Source organism: Protopterus annectens, chromosome 9.part0 (assembly GCF_019279795.1).
Source record: "Protopterus annectens isolate FY-2018-M chromosome 9.part0, PAN1.0, whole genome shotgun sequence".
Lineage (NCBI taxonomy): Eukaryota > Metazoa > Chordata > Ceratodontiformes > Protopteridae > Protopterus > Protopterus annectens.
In genome coordinates, this window is record NC_056743.1 from 72228212 (window position 1) to 72253252 (window position 25041).

At 37.7% G+C, this 25041-nt stretch overlaps 1 protein-coding gene across 2 annotated transcripts in view; it reads right to left on the bottom strand.

Annotated features, from left to right (window-relative positions):
* MAPK8IP1 (mitogen-activated protein kinase 8 interacting protein 1) overlaps positions 1-24818 on the bottom strand; it is a 1153940-nt gene extending 1129122 nt beyond the window's left edge. Inside the window, exon 1 of one of the 2 annotated variants that reach the window (XM_044082569.1) lies at positions 24557-24818. In XM_044082569.1, coding sequence (XP_043938504.1) covers positions 24557-24660 — 104 coding nt within the window. In that variant the 5' untranslated portion in view covers positions 24661-24818. The remainder of the gene's footprint in view (positions 1-24556) is intronic. The other variant, XM_044082568.1, reaches the window with a different exon arrangement.
* Positions 24819-25041: the final 223 nt, after the last annotated feature.

Genomic DNA, 25041 nt, shown 5'->3' on the forward strand with positions numbered 1-25041 from the left:
GTAAAAAAAAATTAAAAAAATTAAAACATTATTACATTATAGTTGATCTGTAGCAACTTAACTATAATGTAGCTCGACAAACTATAACATACATGTTTTGTCAGTTAAAATCTTTGACTAAACATGATGGCACTACACATACACACTCACAAGCACACATATACACACACGTGTGTGTGCGAGCATGTGTGTGTGTGTGTGTGTGTGTGTGTCTGTGTGTATGTGTGTGCATGTGTGTGCATGTGTGTGTGCGTGTGCGGGTGCATTTACAAATGTGTGCGTCTGTTAAACAAAACACATGTAAATACCAGGATCTCATAATGTGATGTTTTGTATTTTGCCCACAGTTTATCTTCAGTATGCCTTAGGTACTTTGACAGATTATCTCAGTGATACATGCATCACATCTCCTGATATTTTGGCTATTTTGATCAGTGGACTACACTTGGCATGTAAAAGTAAAATAACTTGGTGGCATGTGGATTTGGGGTGGGGGGATCAGGAAGCAACAGCCCATGGAGAGAGTTATTATCCCATCATACCTGTAGTGATGAAGGTATACATACCACATAAAGAATGTGTGTGTGTGTGTGTGTGTGTGTGTGTGTGTGTGTGTGTGTGTGTGTGTGTGTGTGTGTGTGTGTGTGTGTGTGTGTGTATGGTCATGTGTCCAAGGATGGAGACAAATGGATAGCTGAATTTGGAGACAGAGTTCTATGAAAATAAATGTGCCAGTACCTGATCCACTGAATAAATAAGAGATCCAGCCTCCTGCATTATTCTGCAGTTCAAAGTGGATCGGTGTGGAAAGTTACTCTAAATGATCCACAGATGCTGCACACTGTAAGTATAACTTTTAGTTGTGTCCGCCTTTCACGTTTTGACCAGTACTGCATCTGACAGTGTGACAAAGACTACACTATAATAGTCTACCCCACTATATGTTAATATGTTTATAATGTGGGGACTGCACTATACGTTAATATGTGAATAATGTGAGGACCGCACTATATTTTAATATGTGGATAATGTGGGGACCGTGCTATACGTAAATGTGTGGATAATGTAGGGATGCATTTTCACCTTTCACTGGCATTTAATGAGATTTTCTGCTAGATATCTGAGCCATAGAGTCATAAATGCCAAAATGTATGCATATATAGCACTAATAAACAGAAAGTTTACAAACTAAAAGCTCCCTCCCACTTCAGCCTGCTGAAAGCCCCCAACTTCTTTTTCACAACTCAGATGTTCATCATTTCTCCAAGATGAACTGTCACAGAACTCTCCCAATGTGTGCTAAATCTCCTGCACCATGATGTCCTGTGGCACAAATATAGCCATTGGAGAGGCACTTTCATCAGCTTCAGAAGAATATTTACTTTCAAGTGCTTATTAAGGTCAAATGTACTTCCAATCAGGTTCAGTTCAAGATGATGCATGCTGTGTTCTCAGCAACATTTTTCATTTGAATTAAATATACATATATATATATATATATATATATATATATATATATATATATATATATATATATATATATACATATATATAATATAAAAAGGGAGCACTTAAAACATACACATTGGCTTACTTGTGGCAGATCTGGCCATTCTCCATTACACATTCTCTTAGCTTAACTTATAGAACAGGGAAAGATACCCTATGAAAATGCATTAGATAATGTGAATACTTCATTTAAATAATGTAAATATTTCATTTCTCTATTAGTGGATGGAGAATATTAAACTATTTAGTCTACTCTTTTGATGCGTTTAGCATAGTATCCCACTTCTATACCTCCTGTCCATCTTACCCTTTTTCCATTTGTTTTATGTCCCCTTCAAAGCCTCTGTGGAATTACTGTCCACCACCCATTGCAATAGTCTTTTGCATGGATCCACAACCCTGTGTGAGCCATTACTAAGACTTAGTTTTCCTTAAACGTACTACCTACAACCCCTATTCTACCTCATCCATCTAGTTCAAGGTGACCCTTTCATATACTACTGACATGATCCTGGGCAAGCCTATCATGTCCACCATGTATCTTCTGACCTCTAGTGAAAAAAATAAACTCTAATAATCTGTGATAACATTCTTTCTCTTTTCTGTCCATTTAAGACACCCTTATGGTGGCTTTCCTCTGGACTCTTTCCAGCAGTTTGATGTCTCTTTCCTTGCATGGCCTCCAAAACGTCTCACACAGAATATATAACCACCCCCATGAGCCCATGATACACCCCTCTTGAAACTGCAGTTGATGGGCTCATTACAGATTAAAAAAAAAAGAATGCGGGATGGTATTTAAAAATAGGCTTGAACTCATTTATTCAGAGGATCAGAAACTAGCACATTTTCACAGAGCACACATACACACACAAAACATCATCTGTTACACTGAACTCAAAAGTACTACACTGTACAGTGTGATTTGTCAACTGACAGATTCTGTTGGTTGTTTTTCTTGTTAAAAGTAAAGTATACTGCTTAGAAAGTGATTTTCTGTGTAATTATTTAGCAACACTATTATATGGCTGTTATAGCAGTTTGCCACATGTATATCGTGCTGAGATTCAACTGAATCGTGCGTTTTGGGCAAATTTTTCACTGGTTTTAGTGAGACCATGAGATATACAAGATATACTCCAACACTGTGTTTATTGCTGTCAGGACCTTCTCACTCAACTCCTGGTGATCTAGTCCAAGTATGACCAACATCCACTGACCATCTGCCTGCTCTGTTACTACTGATTCCACTTCCACAAGTGATAATGCACACCTTGGCTGCTGTGACCCTAACTGCCATGCTTTACATCTGTCTGGACTGACTCCCAGCCGCTTCACAACTTGTCTAACTGAATCCCAACTACTTCACATCTGTCTGCACTAAATCCCAGCTGCTTCACAGCTGTCTGTTCTGACTCCTAGCTGCTTTGCAACTGTCTGCTCTAATTTCCAGCTGCTTAACATCTGTCTGCTCTAATTCCAAGCTGATCCACATCTGTCTGCACTGAATTCCACCTGCTTCACAATGTTCTGCACTGCTTCTCAGCTGCTATGTTTCATCTACTTGATCAGTCTTTCCAGACCCACCTTTAGACTTTTCTTCCTAACCTTTGACTAGGGCCCACAGAACTGTAGTTACTAACAAATTCATAACTCCTAAACAAATCCAAATCTTTGGAGGTATATGACAGGATATATGGCCCTTTGCAAAAACAGAAACTAGCACTTCAAAGTGCATGCAAGTGAAAAAAGCACACACTGGAACCAAAATAATACACAAAGCCCACTCTGGAATATCCAAAAACTAAAAAGGATACACAGGAGCTAAATACTACAAACAAAACACACACTGAATAAAAAAAAACAGAAACAAAGCACACACTCCAGTGTGTGCATTCTTTGTGACATTTTAAAATGTCCCCATCTTTGACATTCCAGGACTTGCAATATTTTATTTAACTGTTTGCATTTGTTGACCAGGAATGTCTGACTGGATAGATGATCCCCTTTTCTGTGGGGGTCCATCCAGGGAGTTAAAGTTCTAAATAAAATGTAGCTGAATGCATACTAATTTATAGAAGTATTCAAAATATGCAAATACTGGTCTTTACAACTCTTACAGGCTGTCATATAGCCAGGGGCTTCGCAGCAGATTTTTATTTATTATATTTTATCTGATACCCAATTAAAATACTGATGTTGCCAGGATGCATTTATAGCAATAAAATACAATTAAACAACATAGCATATATAACAGTCTCGTTTTACAATAGATATTAAAAGATCATTTTGGAAGCTGAGGCCAGTCAGCTTATAAAACAAAAAAAAAGTGCTGCCACTGTCTTAAAGCAGTTAAGGTAATGAGCTGTGCATGAATTAAATACTATAGCTGAGGAGGATTTAATCCTACAGTCTCCACTTACATATTGTGTAGCCCCTATTAAGTTAATCAACCCCTACACCCCTGAAAGCTGTAATTTCTCTCCAGTTAGTTTCATCCAATTAACAAATATTACATAAATCAAGTGTTTTGTCATACTACAATGTGCTATCATCCTGCATAAGCAATAAAGGGGCAAAAAAGTAAAATGACAGCGACAAACATTTGAAAAGGAATATATAAATATCCTTCAACAGGGATGAAAACTTGGGTTCTGTATCCTGTTTGGGGGCAATGCCTTTACATGAGCATTACAAAGAAAATTTCCATTTAGGCAAGTATGACATCCTTGTTCTCAGTGTTCTGGCTTCTTGCAAGATGCAAGTGACTTCCTCTGATGCCATTTCTTGTAAGGTATCAGTCTAACAGCATCAATGCAGCCGACTTAGAAACTACAAAGGAAGCAGGGCAGCTGGTATGTTATGACAGAAAAGCAGATTCTTGCTACACTGTGAGAATTTTGACTTTCAGATGGTTAAGCTTTTCTAAGCACTTTTAGACTAATAGAAGTTTAAGATTATATACTTAAGGGTATAAATAATAATTTACTTGTATTTTATCCTGCTCACCGCACTGGTATGTGATGGACCCTGAAACACTGCCATCAGGTACCACGATAAAGGAGATGAGCGATAAGAAATAATATGCAGAATTGTAAGGGAATCATGAAGGGAATACGTGGAAAGAATAACTATAGGCATTCTGTGTGAATCAACCTGTCCTTTGCTGGTAATATTCATCAAGAAAAATGCTGTTTTCTCCATGGCAACATTTCTCTGAGAATGAAAATCATACTAGAGGGGGTTCTGATTCATTTTTTGTTTTACCCATGTGCACAAAACCTTTTAAGACACTTGTATATATATATAATAATAACAATATCCTCACAAGAAAAGCTTGCAAGAAATCTTTTAATGACGAGAACATCTGTGATCAGTCAGTAATAATTTTATTAAGATGCCATGCTGATTTTGTAGCAGCACTGTAATTAAGCAATAAACCATAAAAGAATATGACTCATGCTGGTTTTACTCACGTTGTGCGGTTCTGTTCAGTCTTGACACCAAAAGCATTGACCAAACACCTTATTATGAAGATCAATACCAAGCAATTTTTGTTTTTCCTTTATTTATTTCATTATGTATTTATTTATGCAACACAGCACACATATTATGTTATTTTACCAGAAGACAAAATACTTCAGAATGTGTATTTTCATTTTATTTGGCTGAATTTCACTTTTCCATCTGAAAAAGTGAAACAGTCCACATCCATGTGAAGTGTATACAAGCTATACACATTTTATGTCCCATTATAATAATTTATATTAAAATAAACTGTTAATCATAAATAATGTTCCCAGCAGCAGTTTACTTAAAGTCAGGCCTAAGTGCTCACTAGCGGATTGAATTCCAACTTCCCTAATAATAAGGCTTAGCGCAGAGAGCTGATTTTTATTGTTAACAAACTTTTATTTTGTTGTCTTGGGTCTGATTCTCTCAATTTCCTCTTTCAAACTGTGTCACTTTAAGCAAGTTACTTAACAAGATGCAATGTTATAAAAACCAAACAGCTCCTTAAACTAGAATAAAAAGCTGTGATTATAATTTTCATAGCCTGAGGCCAGGATAGTAACACAGCAATACCAAGGTGCAATCGGTGCTGTCCTGCAAATCACCTTGCATCCAGATGCAACTGCTATTTGAAAGGCTACTCACTGCTACTGTTAAAACTCATATCTACCACACACGACTAATTTGTGATTTTCTAACTGATCAGTTATGTAAAAATGTGACTCTGGTTATTCTGGAAAGTTTTAGGAAAAGTGCTCTGAAAATTCCATTAGGAAAATTTGAAGACCAGATCGCCAAATACAAATTAACGGACTCTAAATGATAGAGACTTAACTCCTCAAACAATCAAACCACACCATATGATGTTCCTTCCTCTGCACCTTCAATTAACTACACTGTCTCACAACAGGGGGTAAAACAAACACCATATAAGGGTAAACTATACAGTCTCCTGTATTGCAGTCCCGAAACAGAATTAGCCGTATAGGAAAGATGACAGGAGGAAAAGTAACATCAAATAAATATCTCAAGAAGATACTGGTTAACCCTGTACATGTTCACCAGCAGCAGAATAACTCAGATATGTATATGTGTCTGTACAGAGAGCTAGCCCTTGTCTGTCTGTTCTTCCATTGTTTGAGATTGGAATAAAGAACCCTGTTTAATAAGGTCAGATCTAATACCTGACTGTCCAGCTTTTAATCCCAATGCAGCTAGCCATACAGTTTTTTGTTAATTAAGCAATACTCTTTTCACAAAGCTATGGCCTCATGTGTTTTACTATACTCTAGGAAAAACTCTGCCTTTTGAAGTGGCACCCATAATGGAATGTCTGCTTTCTAGGAGTTAATGTTCAGAACAGCAGACTAACAATATCTTTGGAAATATAAATATTCAAATTGGTCAAATGCCATCACAAAAGTAATGGTGACCTCAGAACTGATTCTGTTAAGTAACAGGGTGTGAGGAGGCATGGATCCTCCCATGGGGGGTGGGGGGCATGCTATTCTTCCCCACATAAAACTTGACTTTTGATCAATGCTTTTTCATGATCTGACCACAATATTGTGCAGTCACAGCAGAACATCCAGTCTTCTTTGTGAAACACAGCAGCAGTGCACCACATCAAAAAACATCTGCAAAGTCCTACTTCCAGACATGGCACCAGACTGTGCTTCTGGGTTGCCCCTGAAAAGAGGTACTTGTACTAGTTCCACTAGATGACCTTATATAGCTAACAAGGCCCTTGTACCTAATGTGCTTGTATATGGCTAACAAAAATAACACTGATTTTATCATACTAATACAGTTACAGTACCGGGATTTCAAAAAATGTGGTATGGTTTTGAATTGCCCTGTATATATGCATTATGTGATGGCAGCTTGTAGCTTTTTAGCATAATCTTTTGCTGCCTGTTGAGGATAGGTCCATAGCTGCTGTCATAACTAACAGGTGGAGAACCTCACACTAATCAGTGTGCAGGAAGAGTTCAGCTAACAGTTAAGAGCAGAGCATAACTAATGCCCCTCCTCCAACAGTGTTAGTAGTTCCATAAATACACAAGGTGTAAGGATCCAAAATAACAGATTCAGTAGCAATGAAATCCCTTCAGAGATGTCATGTAGGTCACCTGTTTCTCCATGCAAGTTACTGTTCTCCCCAAAGTAGATAGTTTAATTCCAGATGCAGAAGTTATGTAAACTTTGTCTTAAGAGCTAAGCAATTACCTCAGTATGTATCCTGTACAAAGAAGTACACCATGTTTTTCTAATTCAAAAGGCAGCATGTTCACAAACCTACCAATTTAATATTTAAGTCTGCACAATTTCAGTGCCACTCTAAGAAAGTGGGTAGGTTCAGAGAATCAATTACAGCATCATTTCTTTCATACAAGACCTGCGTTTGTCCGTTGCTGAAATACTGACAATATTGGGATGGATTTGCAGTTTAGAAATGTCATGAATTTAAAGTGAAGTCTTAAACTTCTGCATCAACTCCTTAGCACACATCCATGTCAAGAGACCATGTGAAGTTACAGCGTATGCTTCTCTTCCAGCAGCACCAAGCCTTTAGAGACGTGCAGTATGTATGCGAATCAGCTCCATAGCAAAAGTGCAAGAGCTTGATTGTGAGTCCAGTAGCTTTAAAACTAGTCTAGTTAAGCTAGGAAAATCATCAATGCCAAAACCTGCTGTACTTTGTATTACCAATAAAGCATTTCTGCAGAGCGGAGGTGTCTTAAGCCCTGCACCCTCTGACATGGGGGGTCTCCATGCCCCACACCACTGTTACTTATACAGACTAACTCCAAGATCAATGTGACTTGCACTAGGATGAATACTCGAAACAACTACTACATTTAGCTTAATATTTATTTCCCCTGATATGGAAAATACTTTGACAAATGACAACCTTAGATTTAGTATTTATTTTCCCTATTAGGGAGAGTATACAGCCTTCGATTTGGGATGCATCTTCAACATTAGGGAACATTCTGGAAAAACATAAAATGAGGGCTCATGCACTGATACAGTCCTTCTAAAAACAGTTTTATTACACATGATAAGTGCTTTCATTCTACAAAACATAAACTTTATCAGATAATCAGCAAAAAACACCAAGTTTAAATAATCAAAATTAATCACATTATCAGCCCAAATTAACCATGAAATTCAAAACTATAAAGTGATAGCAGCACCAATAAGAACATATGTAGTCTACAAAAATAATGCGCATAAAATATTCCGTTTAAAAATGTCTTACAAGAAAGTTAAAATTCAATCAAAAACCTGAAAAACAACCCAAATTCATATCAGTATATGTATTCTTATAAATAAATGTACTAATATATGTATATATTTATATAAAAATGTATTCATATATAAAAAATAAAAAAGTAATAAAATATATAAATATGTAAAATATGTGTAATCGCCACCTGTGAAACAAAACATTTTAAAACTAACTAATAGGAATATCATGAATAAAAAATACCAACCAGTTCATACTTAAAAATGCTCATCTTTGTAATGCTTTTATTTTTAGAATAGGCATAATCAAAATATATTAATTTAATCCTGGCCACATATGACAATTCCAATATATTTGCCAGAATAATTTTCTTTTTTTCTAAAATCAAAGGCCATGGACCCCCATACTCAAATCTGTCTAACTTTTCAATAACCATAAATTTAAAAGTATGATCAGTATTCTCATTTTGGTGTTTGAATAACACATTTGTATTTTTTCATTTTTTTATATCATATAGATGTTCATAAATATGCTGTTGTAATTTTCTCTCCGTCTTACCAATATAGAAACATGGGCATTCCTGACACAATACTATGTAAACCAGATGGTGCTTTCACAATTAAATTTGCCCCTCATATAAAATGTATGTCCTTTTATATTCCAGGATGCTCCCATTTGTATAAATTTGCAGTCCGTGAGTCAAAAATGTTCTTTAAATTTTTACCTTTCCTATATATAATCCTAGGCCTTTCACCTATTGTCTGATAAATATTTCTAACCTCACGAAGGATTCTCCAGTTCTCAAACAAAATCCATTTTACCTTTTTACTATCCATGTTAAATGTTGTAATAAAGGAATTACCATATTTTACAATACCAAATGAGGTATCTAATTGGTCAGTAGGATTAGCTGTTGTTAGAGTTCTGCTCCTACTAGATGTGTCATTATTATTAGTGTGAAAAATCGGGCGAAAATGCCCAGTACTACATTTCATCCTAACTTCAAGGATAATTTCATCTACAAGGGTAACAGTGTAACCTCTGTAAACATACTCCTCAAAATGAGGCATTCATCCTAAAAGTGCCATCAAGAGAATTCATATGTAGCACTCTAACCAACTGATCCTTAATGACAGCCTTTTTCTGATGGTATGGACAGGATCTAGTATAGTCTAACAGTGAATTTGTGTGTGTGGGTTTCCGAAAAATGCATGATACATAGGTATTAACGGTCCTGTTCTTATTCAATTGACATCTAAGTATGTAATATTATCAGTACTTTCACTGTGTGTAAATTTCACAAATTAAGTGCTATTATTCAGGTACCTAATAAATTCCACTATTTTATCAACAAGGCCACTCCATAAGATAACAAATATCATCCGCATATTGTAAATATAACCTGTATGACCTAGCAAATTCATGGTTAAATACAAATGTATTTTCCCATTGGAGCATTACAATGTTAGCAAAAAGCCCAAAACAACAGGATCCCAAGACAACACCTTCAGTTTCTACAAAGTTTTCCATCAAACCAAATAAAGTTATTTTAAGAACCAATTCCATAAGTTCCTCTAGGAGATTAACTTTCTCTTGTGCTAAACCCTTGCTCAACAGATATTCACAAAACCATTTCGAACCAACATCATGAGGAATGACCATGTAAAGGTCTCTAACATCAGTTACCAGCACATCATTAGCATGATATTCAATGTTATTCATGTTTTCAAGAAATTCCCATGAGTCTTTGCATAAGTGGAGTTCATCATTAAGTAAATGTTTTAAGGGCTTCTCTAAATAATATGCAAATGAGCTGGTAATTGACCCCCTGCCATCAACTACTGGCCAAAATGGGGGATTATCAATGTTCTTATGCAGTGTAGGGACACCAAATAGTGTAGGAACAGGGAATGGTATGTTTAAATTATTACATTCATCAACTGATATATGTCCTTCTATAAACATGTCCCTTAATTGTGTACCAATCCAATTGTAACTATGTTACATTTGTTTCTGCTCACCAACTGATAAGTACCACCCTGCAATAATTCATAAATTTTATTCTTCTAGTCCCACATATGCATAAGTACCAGCCCAACTGCCCTTGTTTGGAATCATTATTCTTAAATTTTGTGCTTTCAGCCATTCAGTATATCTAAGTTCATCTTCAGATATATTGGATGCACATAGATTTAAATTTTGAAACAATGTCCAATGATGTCCATTTCACATATTCTTTTAAAGATAGTCAGGGTCGTATATGGGGGGGTGTTAAAGGTACTAGAAATCTTAAATGGTTTAATAACAGGCTGCAGTTCATTAAAAGGCAGGTTAAAATATACCTTTCTGAGATACAATTTAAATACATTAGCAATTACAGTATATTTGTCCTTTGTGCTGGAACAAAGGTGGGACCTTTTGCAAATATCTCCAAACAACTGGTATCCTCAGTCACACTGGAATAGTTGTAAATCTTAAAGTCTCCTGTGGAATTCATAAGAACTTCACATGCCAAGCTCTGTTCTTGTCTCAGGTGCACTTCATCACCATTGCCATCATAGGATAGCTTTATCTCCTCCACTTGTATTGGTTCTATTTGACGCCCAATTGGTTCCTTCTCGAAGGTTGATTCCAAAAACTGGTCATCTGATTGGTTCTTCTTAGTAGGTATGTGTTGGGACTGCTGTTCCCATTGCTTCATTTGGTTTCTGTTGCCTCTGTTTTTTAATCATTCCTATCTCCTGAGTGGAGGGAGGTCTAAAGGGCCTGATTCATAGATGGTGAAATGTTCATACACATCATCATTCAAGTTGTTTTTGTTGTTGAAGGTTTTATTTCCCCATGTTTGTGACACCAAGGAGTATGGGTAAGCTGTTCCCTTTGTATATTCATGTTCAAGCTTTTTCAATTTTCTCTGTTTTATTTTAGCCAAATTTTGTTTGATGCTACTGAAAATTCAAGCATGATTAATCCAATATTTATTATACTGTGAGCCCTGTATAATTCAATTCTCAAGGGCAGCAACCTCCGAAGTTCGATTCTCAATCATTTTGGTATTACGTTTCACTATTATGTTCATGTACTTGCATGCTTGTCGAACAAAAAGTGTGAGTAATTCCCAGTGCAAGGGTAAATTAGTAACCATCCCCATAGGGAAGCTCCACATTCTTAGTCCCTTCAGAACCCTATTTACAAGTATCAATTCGAGAAAATAAGTGTTATCCAGTTGTAATTTTTTTTTAAGTTTTTTTTTAGTTTTAATAATTTGTAATCCTCTAATCAATCCACGATACTGCTGTCTTCCAATGGAGGTCCGTTGTTGAAACTGTAATTGTTCTGAATCCATTCACTAAAAAATGGCACATCACCGACCCAGGGGTGATATCTTACCGGATTGTGAGTCCTGTTAGATGTTTCATCATTCCCACTCGACTATGTCACAGGACCATTTTGCTGTCACATAAGGAGCAGAATGTAAGTCCTGAGCAACAAGATGTTGGTTAAACACTGTGTCCACTTTCTGGGTCAACTGCTGGATCAACAGTGTTAAATAACCGATAGAACTCTGCCATCTAGTAACTGTCCTGAAACAAGGGTAATGAGGAAGGAAGGTCATCCGCAGCCATGATATCGCAAAAAGAAAACTAAATGCACTAGAACCAAAGATACAGACTGTGGAAAAACAAAAAACTGAGAGCTCATGCACTGGTGTGGCCCTTCCAAAACAGTCTTATTACACTTGATAAGCGCTGCCCCATTTGGCATGTACCACACTATGCACGTGCCACAATTAGAGAGACCTAAGAGTTTTCTAACAAAGATCATCAAGGGTCACAAGCATGTGCCTTACACAGACTGACTAAAGTCTCTGTCACTATGCTCTGTATCATATGGACTTCTTAGGGCAGACTTATGCATGGCCTATAGAGCAATCCAAGGCCCAAACCTAATAAACTTGCTGTATATAAAATGTATGTCCTTTTATATTACAGGATGTTCCCACTTGTATAAATTTGCAGTAGTTACATCTATTGCATTTATTCATACACATGTTGAAGTTGTTTGATTTAATCTGTGATTCGAAAAAGTTAAGTTTTTAACTTTCCTATATACATTCCTATGTCTTTCACCTATTTTCTGACCAATATCTCTATCCTCACGAAGGATTCTCCAGTTCTTATACAGAATCCATTTTAACTTTTTAATATCCATGTTAAATGTTGTAATAAAGGAATTATTATATTTAACAATACCAACTGAGGCAATGGAGACTCACCACATCCTTTATTCCATTAACTCGTTGTAAGCAATGATTTGTGTATTTTATGTGCTTATGTCACTTTCTCTGATGAAGTCTGTTTGAAAGGATGAAATTATTTACACATGTAAATTTATATATATATATAAAATGTGTGTATACATATATATGTGTGTGTGTATGAATATATGTATGTGTGTGTGTGTGTATATATATATATATATATATATATATATATATAGGCAGATAATGTGTATACACGTGTGCATGTACACACACACACACACACACACATATATATATATATATATATATATATATATTTTTTTTTTTTTTACTTTGATGATTTTTTATTTTTTACAAAACCTGACTCACTGTCAAGAGCCTATCTCTCTAGTTAAACAATGAACATTCACCATACCCCTTATCCATTCATATGAAGTAAACAATTCCCTTAGCCTATCAGTGCATGTAAACCATGAACATTCATTTCATCCCTCATCCCATCAACTCAAATAAACAAAAAAAGTTAACACGGTGGAGTAAGGCTATGAGCAATTAAACTGAATTCTGTAGTTCAGGCTTTGATTCCCACAGTCTGCATATGCAGACTGTTTGACTCTGAACAATCCATTTAACTAGAGAGTACTCTGGAGCAATTCTGAAACTGGGCTAGGCACCTCAATGGTCTTTTTGACTGTGTGTCCAGTAACTAGCTGTGGAACTATGAACCTTCACTGTATCAGCTCAAGTACAATGAGCATTTACCCACATCTATCAGCTCAAGTACGCAATGAACATTCACCCAAATCCGTCAGCTTACGTAACAAAGAATATTCACCCAAATCTGTCAGCTCATGTAAACAATGAATATTCACAGACATCGATCAGCTCAAGTACACAATGAACATTCACCCACAGTTGTCAACTCATGTAAACAAAGAATATTCACCCACATCTGTCAGCTCTTGTAAACAAAGAATATTCATCCACATCTGTCAGCTCATGTAAACAAAGAATATTCACCCACATCTGTCAGCTCTTGTAAACAAAGAATATTCATCCACATCTATCAGCTCATTTAAACAAAGAATATTCACCTACATCTATCAGCTCAGGTACACAAACTTTCACCTGTAAGTCTCAACTCATGTAAACAATCAACATTCATCTATATTCCTTATCCATCAACTCATTCATAGGTTGGTACCAGGCTACTGAGGGATGAGTACAGTGGGACAATGACCTCCTTTTTCTGGATGAAAAACCCTTAGTGATGAGGTGTGCCACATAGAAGGATTTCCTGACTGTGGTGGCGATGTGGTTATCGAAGGTGAGACCACTGTCCACTTGTGTCCCTAAGTCTCTTATCACACTTTTGATGTTTAGTGTACTGCCATCTATGTGGTAATTCACTGGTACATGTTTTTTCCCAAAGGGGATAACTATACATTTCTTGGCATTGAGCTTGAGCCCATGGCTCTGGCACCAAGCATCTGTTTCTGTAAGGCCCTTTTGTAGAATATCCACATCATTTGGGGATTCAATAATGGCTCCCAGTTTGCAGTCATCTGTGAACTTTGTTAGCCAGAGTCCCTTAGTGTTGGCCTGTACTTCAGAGAAGTAGATGCCAAACAAGAGCTGTCCTAGGACTGAACCCTGAAGTATTCCACTTGTCACTTGTCTGCTCACATTCCTCATTTATCAGCTCACATAAACAATGAACATTCACCCACAAATCTTATCCCATCAGCTGATGTAAATAATAGGCCTGTACCTAATTCATCATCACATGCAAACAAGGAATATTCACACACATCCTTCATTCCATCATCTCATATACTCATCAGATATTCACCCATACCCCACAGCCCAACAACTCATGTAAACAAATATTAACCCATATCCAACATCCCATCAGCTCTTGTAAACAAATAATATTCACCCCAACATTCCTCATCCATCAGCTTACATAAATAAAGAATATTCACCCATAATCCACATCCATCAGCTCATATAAACAAAAAATATTTACCCATATTCCTCATCCATCAGCTCGTGTAAACAAAGAGCATATACTCAGATCCCTCATTCATAGGTTCATAGGTTGGTACTAGGCTATCGGCCCTAGGGCCTATACAAGCCCAGCCATAACAATTCCCTGGCTATTTCTTCCCACAATATTTACTTCCCTGCACCCCTGTCTAGCAGGGTGACTGACATGATCCCTGGAGTGAATTTCCTATCTCCCATCCAATCTTCAAGGTTCCTTTTGAGGAGAGCCAAAGAGGCACTCTGCTTGACATGTATGGCCAGTTTATTCCAGAGTCTGGGGGAGTCTCTGGGTCAGGAACCTATCCCTCCAGCATGTTTTGTTCATTGTGATGACAAGGTTTAGATCCCTAGAGCATGTGTCTCTGAGGGACTGGGATTTCTTTGTGTAGCATGTCCAACAGCTCTGGGTTTGACATGGCCTTGTATGTTAAGCAGAGATCGCCTCTGAGTAGACGATATGCAACAGAGTATAGGTGGAGTTTTTTTTAGATGGTCAGCATAAAGCATCTGCTTTACGCCTGTGATTCTTTTAGAGCGGTATTTCTGCGGCCTTTCCAGTTGTTGCAGATGTCTTGAGAGGTACATACCAAACGGGGCATTGTATTCTATAATGAGTCTAATGAGGGATGAGTACAGTGGGACAATGACCTCCTTTTTTCTGGATGAAAAACCCTTAGTGATGAGGTGTGCCACACAGAAGGATTTCCTGACTGTTGTGGTGATATGGTTATCGAAGGTGAGACCACTGTCCACCCGTGTCCCTAAGTCTCTTATCACACTTTCGGTGTTTAGTTTACTGCCACCTATGTGGTAATTCATGGGTACATGTTTTTTCCCAAAGGGGATAACTATACATTTCCTGGCATTATGCTTGAGCCCATGGCTCTGGCACCAAGCATCCGTTTCTGTAAGGCCCTTTTGTAGAATATCCACATCATTTGGGGATTCAATAATGGCTCCCAGTTTGCAGTCATCTGCAAACTTTGTTATAGGTTCATAGGTTCATACTAGGCTATCTGCCCTAGGGCATTTATAAGCCTAGCCAGAGTGTGTTAGCCAGAGTCCTTTAGTGTTGGCCTGTACTTCAGAGAAGTAGATGCCAAACAAGAGCGGTCCCAGGACTGAACCTTGAGGTACTCCACTTGTCACTTGTTTGGAGCTGGATTTGGAATCAGCTACTTTTACAATGTGGGTTCTGTCAGTAAGCCAGTTGGCAACCCATCGAGTGACATAGAGATTAATGCCCAGCTTAGTAAGTTTATCTATAATTCCAGAGTGGGGGATGGTGTCAAAGGCCTTGGCGAGGTCCAGATAGGCTGTGTGGACCACCTTAACCTTGTCCACGACTCTGGAGACTGATTCAAAGAAGTCAATCAGGTTCAGGAGACAAGATCGGCCCTTCATGAACCCAAACTGCATGGGGTCAAGTGTTTGAAGGTTGCCAAAGTCTTTATTTATATGTTCCATGATAATACGTTCCATGGCCTTGCAGATCAGGCTAGTCAGATTGATGGGGCAGTATTTCCTGAGATCCAAGGTGGATACCCCCTTGTGGAGTGGGATAACTATAGCTGTGTGCCACTCAGTAGGCACAAAGCCTGAGGTGAGGCTATGATTAAACATGACAATTAGGTGAGGTGCCAGTTCATTTTGTAGTTCATGTAGTATACAGCCCAGGATGTCATCTGGTCCCCCGGATGCTGTATTCTTAGCTTTGGAGAGTGTGTTTCTTACATGTGAGGCCATTTTTATTGGAATTTGGCAATCTTTCAGTAATGAGATGGGCCCTTTAGGGGATGAGAGGGGGGTGAGGTTTGCACTGAATCGATCTGTGAGGATATTGGCAATATCCTTGGGATCAGTATATTTAATGCCATTCTGTTGTAGCTCAGAGCAGATCTGAGCATTGCCATTTAGATTCTTGACATAGCTATAGAATGCCTTGTGGTTGTCTATGGAATCTTTGGCAATTTTATTTTCTTAACTAGCTCTGGAGGATTTTATGAGGGATCTCAGCTTCTTACTGAGGCTGGTAAGGGAGTTTTTTGCATCCTGGGAGTTTCCTCTTTCCTGCAACAGTTTCTTCCCTTTGTTGTAAAGTTTGTTTATGGCAAGGGACCACCAGATTGACTTCCTTTTTTCGGAGGAGAGCATCTTGGTTCTATTGGGGATGGCACGATTCATGCACCAGTGGATGTGCTCATACACATTCATCATCTTATGTAAATAATGAGCTTTCAGCCCAATACCTCATTCATCAATTCATGTAAGCAATGAATATTTATCCGCATCCATCATTCCACTACCATCTGCAATTAGTGAATATTCATCAATACCCCTCATCCAATTGGCTCATGTAAACAATGAACTTCCACCTACATCCCTTATCCAACAAATGTAAAGAATGAAATGTATCCACATTCTTCATTCCACCATCTTATGTAATCAGTCAATATTCATTCATACCCTTCTTCCCATCAGATCATGGTGGGCGCAGTGGTCCAGCAGTAGCATTGCTGCCTCACAGCAAGAGGTTCTCTGGTTCAATTCTCGGCTGGGGTGCCTTCTGTGTGGAGTCTGCATGTCCACCCTGTGTTCGTGTGGGTTTTCTCCGGGTACTCCAGTTTCCTCCCACACCACAAAGACATGCATCTGGAGTGTTTCTCCCCGGGCCTCTGCTGAAAATTGGCGTTGTTCCCAGTCAGACTTTCCCGGTTAACAAATGTTAAATAAAATAAATAAATAGATCATGTAAGTAATGAACTTTCACATACATCCCTCATCCCATCAGTACATGTAAACAATGAACAATTGATCGCATCATTATCCTATCAGATCATGGTATGTAAAAAATGAGCATTTACTCACACACTGCATCCCATCAGATCCTGTAAACTGTGATCATTCTAAGAGGTAAGAAAATAAACATCTGCATATATTGTCAGCCTACTGAAATTTATGTTAGCATATCAAAGAGACAGAGTGTGTGCACATCCAAGTTCTCTGACATTGCCATTTGTACCAGTTTTCTATCCATTTGTTGCACTACACAAGTTTCTACACTGCAAATGGCATCTGCCCTTCCATTTGTAACCATATGTGTTTTAATATTTGCATACACAGCCTGCTACATACCAAAATGAAATTGGTGCTTAACCAGGGTGTGCAGGCAAGCATACACCTCTGTTTTTTACTAGAAAGAATGAAATTATTCTCATTCTGTGCAGATATTGACAAATGCTGCAAAACATTATACTAATTCATATAAAAATATAAAAGTAATAGGGACAGATGGTATTATTTCAAACATCATAAGTTATTAGCCCTCGCTCCACTGTCATTTTGAGAAAATCAGCACAGAGTGGACATCTCTACAGCTCAGACTCAGTTCATATATGGACAACACATGAAGGTCAACATTAGGTCTGGGACAGCTTTTAGTATTTCAATCATAACTTTGTACTAGATATCTTTACGCTAGTGAAGCTAAAACCAGCAAAATCATATGAAATATCTTTTACTGGATCAATGTGGCTGTATATACAAACAGCTGTATGCAAACATATGATCCTTCAAAAATCAAATTAAATACTCCATGTTTAATACAAAGTGTGGAGAAAGCTAGGCATTTACCAGCGCGCGCGCGCGTGTGTGTGTGTGTGTGTGTGTGTGTGTGTGTGTGTGTGTGTGTGTGTGTGCACGTGTATAAGTGCTTATGCCTGTATCTATCTGGCTAGCTGTCGCTCTCACTCTACCTTATTATTTATCTAGGAGTAGCAACCAAGGTTTTGAAACAGTTTAGAATGGTGCTGACTCGGTTACTATATATTTTTTGTCTGGACACTACAAACAAGGGAGTACTGAGTAAAGTGAGACAATGAATTCAATTTCTTTCCTGAAAACTGACAATGGACAGTAAGATAGTATTTAATAGTTCTTACATTTGCATTTGAGCATGTAATACAGCAGAGTACTTGTTGAACAAAAGAATCGCAAAGCTCCTCCAGAATGGAAGGCTACAAGGCTAGGAACAGTGAAGACAAGTCACCTGCACATTTGTTGCCACGATGAGTGAGGTACTGAGATGAGTAGTAATAGTGGACATAATTTATCTGGATTTCCACATGTTCTTTCAAATTGCATCCCATAGAGAGCTATCAAAAATGATGACATCTGGGACAAGCTTTTGGTTGTTAACTCTCATGTAAGGGAAAAAAAGACCTGCTTAGGTGTGTGTGAAGCAAAGCAGTATAAAGTGTGATCTACATGCCTAAATTATATAAACGTTTTTTTCTGGGTAGTGAGGAATAGTATTTCCCCTGAATAATGTACCACTGAAGCTACAACACCTTCTGAGTAGTTTCTACAGCTTTGATGGCCTTATCTTCAGTGAGATATTGATAAAGGAGTGTAGAAGACAACATTTAAAAGGGTCCACAGAATAGTATGCAAAACATGCAAAAGTTTCTAATCAAAAGCTGTTATCTTGCAAATATGGAGGGACATACATGCTTGACTGTGTCATTTCAAAAGACTATGATATTTTACCAATTCATAACAGATGATAATGTTTGTAATAATGGAATGAAAGTCTTGCTTGCCCACATGATATATTTCAGTGTACCTAATTAAAACACTAAAGTGAGAGGATGCAGTCAGTATTTTACACAGTCATTTCAATGAAACACTTAACCTAAACTTCTTTATAACTTCATAGTTTCTGTCTGCATACCTATTCTATTGGCATATCAAAGCTATACCTAAACATCTGTAGAAAAACGTCAGTACAAAAGCACAGATTTCAGAGTAAAACCATGAGAAAATACTCCCCTGTACAATAAAATGTTGTTTGTGTGTTTCATTCTTAGACAGTTTACACATTAATTACTTACAATTATAGAAATGTTGGTCATAAATTGGAACTGAAAACAGAAATATGAGAAAATAGCTCCAGTACAAAAATTAAGTGTTTGCACTTCTACTTCACGCAAATTACATACTGAATTTTATAAAATTATATAAATATTTCCCATAAAGGTCAAATCAGCGATTTCTTCATAAAGTAAAACATTCTATCTTCGATAACTTTCTCACTGGTCTAGTAAGTATGTAGAATCCAAAGCCTTATCCTCAAGAACATGAATTCACACTTTACACTATTACTATAGAGATGATGGAGTCAGAATAAAAATATATATGTTCCTTTTAGAACAGAGACAGGAGAATGCTTTCAATTACTTCCTGAAGAATGCAGTGAGCTCAGAAATGGTCACCATGACACCACATATACTATATAGATTGCAACCATCATTACAATACAAGTGATTGGGGGACTGAACAATAGATCCATCAAGTGGAAAGCCATCCAGAAGGGCTATGATTAAGTGAAAAATGGCAAGCACTTCTGTCTCATCAGGGAAATAGGGTTTTCAAACAAGCAAGAATCCTCTGGTGGAAACTGCAAAACTAGTCCTAAGTTCACACATGTAGGGTAGACCTACATGAAGAGAACACTTTTTTTAAGATGACACTGAGCTGCAGACATCCCACTGGGAGAGGAGGACAGTATTTCCATGTACTACATGTCTGACATGCACTATATAAATACATGCAACATTCTCACATGGGAGAGGAGGACAGTATTTCCATGTACTACATGTCTGACATGCACTATATAAATACATGCAACATTCTCACATACTGAGGATGGTGGCCACCTCTTACTCAACCATCCTGTTATTCCTGCAATTTGTCTGGATGCTGAAAGGGAAATATGCCCTGTGAAGAAGGGGTCCTATCTAGAGTGAGATAGTGGGCAATGCCAAGTAGGACAGGAGTCATCACAAACATGGTAGAGTGTCACGCAGTTATTTATTTGCAGTATATACATATCAATCAACCCTGCCTGATGCTTGTTACACAATTACATATTTTATGCATTTACTTATTTATTGTTAAACGGTGGTGCAGCGGTAGCATTGTTGCCTCACAGCAAGAGGTTCTCCCGTTCGATTCTCGGCTGGAGTGCGGGGAGTGGCTTCTGTGTGGAGTCTGCATGCCCTCCCCACAGTTGGGTGGTGGTCAAAAGATATGCGTAAATGGGTGTGCCTTCATTGAAGGTTGGACATCGAGCTGGAGCCTCGGCATTCATCAAAATTTACTGCCAATCATTAGCTGACCGGAGTTCCGCTGTGGCGACCCCTAACCGGGAAAAGCCGAAAGACATCACACACACACTTATTTATTGTTAAACAACATCTAAGTGTTTTGCTCTATCATCTACATAGTTTATATGGATGTTGTTTTCATATTTTGAGGTTTAAAACATACACATACTGATCACTGCAACCATTTCTCACCCATAAGACCTAAAGAACCATGAAGCAAGAGATCACATTAATTATATTCAAATATTTTGCCTATGCTTCCAGACAAATTCAAGATAGTCAAGTTTGAAAATGTATCAAGTCACATCCCTTTACTATGACACATATCTGAATGTATGTGATTAATTATAAATGTGTAGTTAGGCTGTGCTCTCTGACCTTTGTCTCTTGTGATAATAAGTGAAGACCAAAGAGCACAGCAACTGCATTTGCACAGAACGCAAAACACCAGTGCTACAATCAGGACTACAACTTCATTGCCATTTTCTGTCATTGCTGTAACAGAGGAGATCAGTGTTTTAGTGCAAAGTAAACGGGTAAATGTGTGCACTTAGGAAACAGGTATGTCAGAATCATGCAGTCAGATTACTGAGTCTTCAACCCTCAGTGTAATTAATAGTGAATCACATATTTTTCTGACTAGCTATAGTACTTTTCTAAACTCATGCACTAGGGTTTGTCAACCAACAACATCTTTGGTGTCAACTTGAAAATAAATATATTAATTTACTTTTTCTGTTTTTGGTATATTCACTTCAGCAGCATGTACTGCAACACAAAACTGGGTCTAAATCTCATAGAACCTTAATTGCTTAGAACCAGTCACTGTTCTCAGTTGAGCCATGATGAACATCCCTCCTGGTCTTAAACCACATTACACAAACTGTAAATCAAAATACATATTACCAGATATGCTTTCAGTCAATGGCTAAACCCGTACATGACCTTTCATCACAAAAACAACTGACACATTTGTTTCTAAAACATTTAAATGCACCATAAGAATGCGTTAAAGTAAAACAGAAAATAAAATGCATGCATTTATGATTATCTTCTTGAATGTACTTTGGTAACTTAGAATAAATGAGTCATGTTTGGAGATTCATATTAGATCCAATTCATCAGAGTGGAAGTTGCCCCATGCTGCATACCTGTAACACTCAACACAGCATGCATATTTAAATTAAAAGCAAACACAGTCCTACCAAGGAGTCTGCATGTTAAAACACCCTGCTCCAGTCCCCTTACCTGTTAGTCACATTGCTGAATTGTCAGGATATACCTGATGTACCTTTTCACTCCAAGTATTCAAAGAAATACTTCATTTGGCATGTGATTTGCATACTCTTAGACTGCCATAATGCCACATTCTAGATCTAACCTAATGCAATAAGTTAAATTCTAGGTAGCAAAGCTGTGCAAAGCAAGGAGTCAGATATAAAAGAGGTACTGGGAGGCATGTATGCCCATCTTCAACTACACCACTATCCACCAGTGATCAGTAGATGTGTATACAATGCAGAAAAGGGACCACAGGTGCATGGACTACACTGTTGAGCTGTACTCCAAACTACAGAACAAGTTATTTTACTCCAGTGTGGTCTACAACCCTAACCTTCATTAATCATTTCTAAGATTTACTACAGCTTCCTAATTTTCATTCTGCTGTACTATAGGGATTTCAGCCACACAAACTGGAATGATGCTTTTATATTGTTTTATGTAGTGTATCACAACATCTCTGTTTGTATTACAACTTGAAGCCAGTGCAGCAGACTTATTTTAATTTATATTCTATTAAAGAATTTATAGTTCATAAATATTTTAAGCACATTCTTTATGCATACTTAAGCCATCTTTGTTTTTTTTTTTGTTTGTTTGTTTTTTCTCATCTGTTCATCAGGTGAAGCTATTCTATCAACCTCAAAAGTTACACAATTCAGCCTGATGCTCTAACAAAGAGCTAAATTACTGTATGAAATGTATATTGGACAGCAGCACTCTAACAGTGGAAGTAGCATAACTATGAACTCCTAAGTATTTGCAAATATTTCATGGCAAGCAATGCACATTTCAATGAAAACATGCAGAGAACAGAAGAAAATGAGTATAGTAAAACTATGTGGTTATTTAAATATAAACAAAGGTTGGATGAGTTGCTACACAGGCAAAATTCCCAAAATGTTCAAGTACATTTGTTAAGCTTGCGCAAATTATATATACCCAATGTGTGTTTTGTTGGGTGGTGTTGTGTCACATGACAATCAGAAAAGTGGACTGACAAATTGTAGATGGCCAAATGTTTCCATGTGAAACATTGCTGCCATTTCTTTGAACTTCAGTGTAAATATTTGCTTTCATATATAAACATGCTTCACATCTGCATTATAATTGTGTGCTTTTAAATAACCAATTTAGTATAAAATAAGACAGCATGTTTTGTATACCATGCTGATATGTAAACACAGTTCAGTAAAAACACTGTTCACCTTTTTAACTTAACTTTTGTCATATCCATCTATCCACAACCTCGTTTCCCATTTTTACACATGGGGTTGGAGTGTCATTTAAATTATATATTTTTTACAAGAACAACAAATCTGTATTGCATCATGGAGAAATCTACAGTCTTGTTAGGTGCACATAATCTATTTTACTGCACATTGGGCCTAACACTACATATGAAATCAGATTACTGGATAAAGATCACCTTTCTGACAGCCTTCTACTTAGGTAATGCAAACTCTTGTTGAATAGCTTCAGATTCTCTTCACACATCAAAACAACTGTAATGGCCAAGAGGTTTGCCTTTTAGAATCATAACCATTAGTGTTCACCTTTTGCATTACCTACATAGACATGGCAAGGCACTGACCACAGCAAATAAGCAAATATGTCTTTTCTGCAAAAAAAAAACAAGTGATGCATAGCCATACAAACCCAGCAATAATATCGTTGTGTCCTGCTGTAACATCCGTAAAGGAAAATCGAGTATTATCAGCTGTACATCGCATATGTAAACACCTCCATTCCCCAAGGATTATATCAACAGAACACGACTGTATTCCCAGTTTTACACTAACAAAATGTCTTGTAGGTAAACTGGGATGATACACAATTTCAGCATAGCAATTCCGAAATTTTAGGTAAAAGTATATGGAATTTGGAAATGCTGGCTATCGATAAAGTTGATATTTTACACTCTTATATTTACATAAGGTGGCAACACGGCAAATCGTTAAACATATTTATAGGTGTGTGTGTAAGAGAGAGAGAGAGAGAGAGAGCGAGAATCAGAAAATAACATTGGTACATGGTTGTATTAAAAGCCTATTTCCGAAATCTGTGATCTATTCCTGAAAAGCTGAAGTGTCTTATCTCCTCAGTGATTTTTAAATCGGAATGTTTTTGTTCAGCCTTGCAGAGAAATCATAATCTAGGAAATGTAACAGAAACTTATAAAAACAGAAGAGCTATATCCATGTACTCTCACTAAACACACACTGGCAACCATAGACAACCTGCTCACACCCAACCCTCAACCAGATGTGCACACACATATAACTGAGCTACGAAACGCGTTTTACTAAGGCAGCCCCCAAATGCACCCAGAAACGTGAAGGACCCAGCAGCTTCTTGAAAACATCTTGTGTCCGGGTGTTTTGTGGTGCGTTTTGCCCGGCATGCCTGCTTTGGGCGTTCGGGTTTCACCTGCTGCTGCCATCACGTCTCAGACGGCGCAGGCGGTGCTGTCCGTGGTGCTGAAATGAGTGCTGCCTTTGACAAGAAACGGTGTCTTACCTGAAATTAGGAGGCGACGCTACGTGCACTCCAAGAAATGGTGAGGGTACAGAGGGAGAGGGCTTCCTTTTCTCTCGGTCCGCCATTCTCCGGTCTTCATTCATACATTCCCATTCATGAGGGGTTTGGGTAGGGAAGGAGGGATACCATCGACGAGTGTGTGACTGCTGCTGCTGCTGATGTTAGGAAGGGAGGGATCGAGCGTGTGGAGGAGGAGGATGGAAGAAGAAGAAGAAACAGAGGGAGAGGTGTCGGGTTGGTGGGAGGTGAACAGCACTGGTGTGACCCTTCTAACAGCGGCAAAAGCCACCAGATGAACCACAAAACCGCCTGTATCTCAAATGTCGCCGTGGGCTAATACCTTATAATATTCAGATCAAACCATAGAAATTTTAATTTGATTTTAAAAATATGAATGCTTATTATATGATCGTGTGGCTGTTGATGTGAATGTGATGATTTGTTTATATTTTAAGATTAACCCC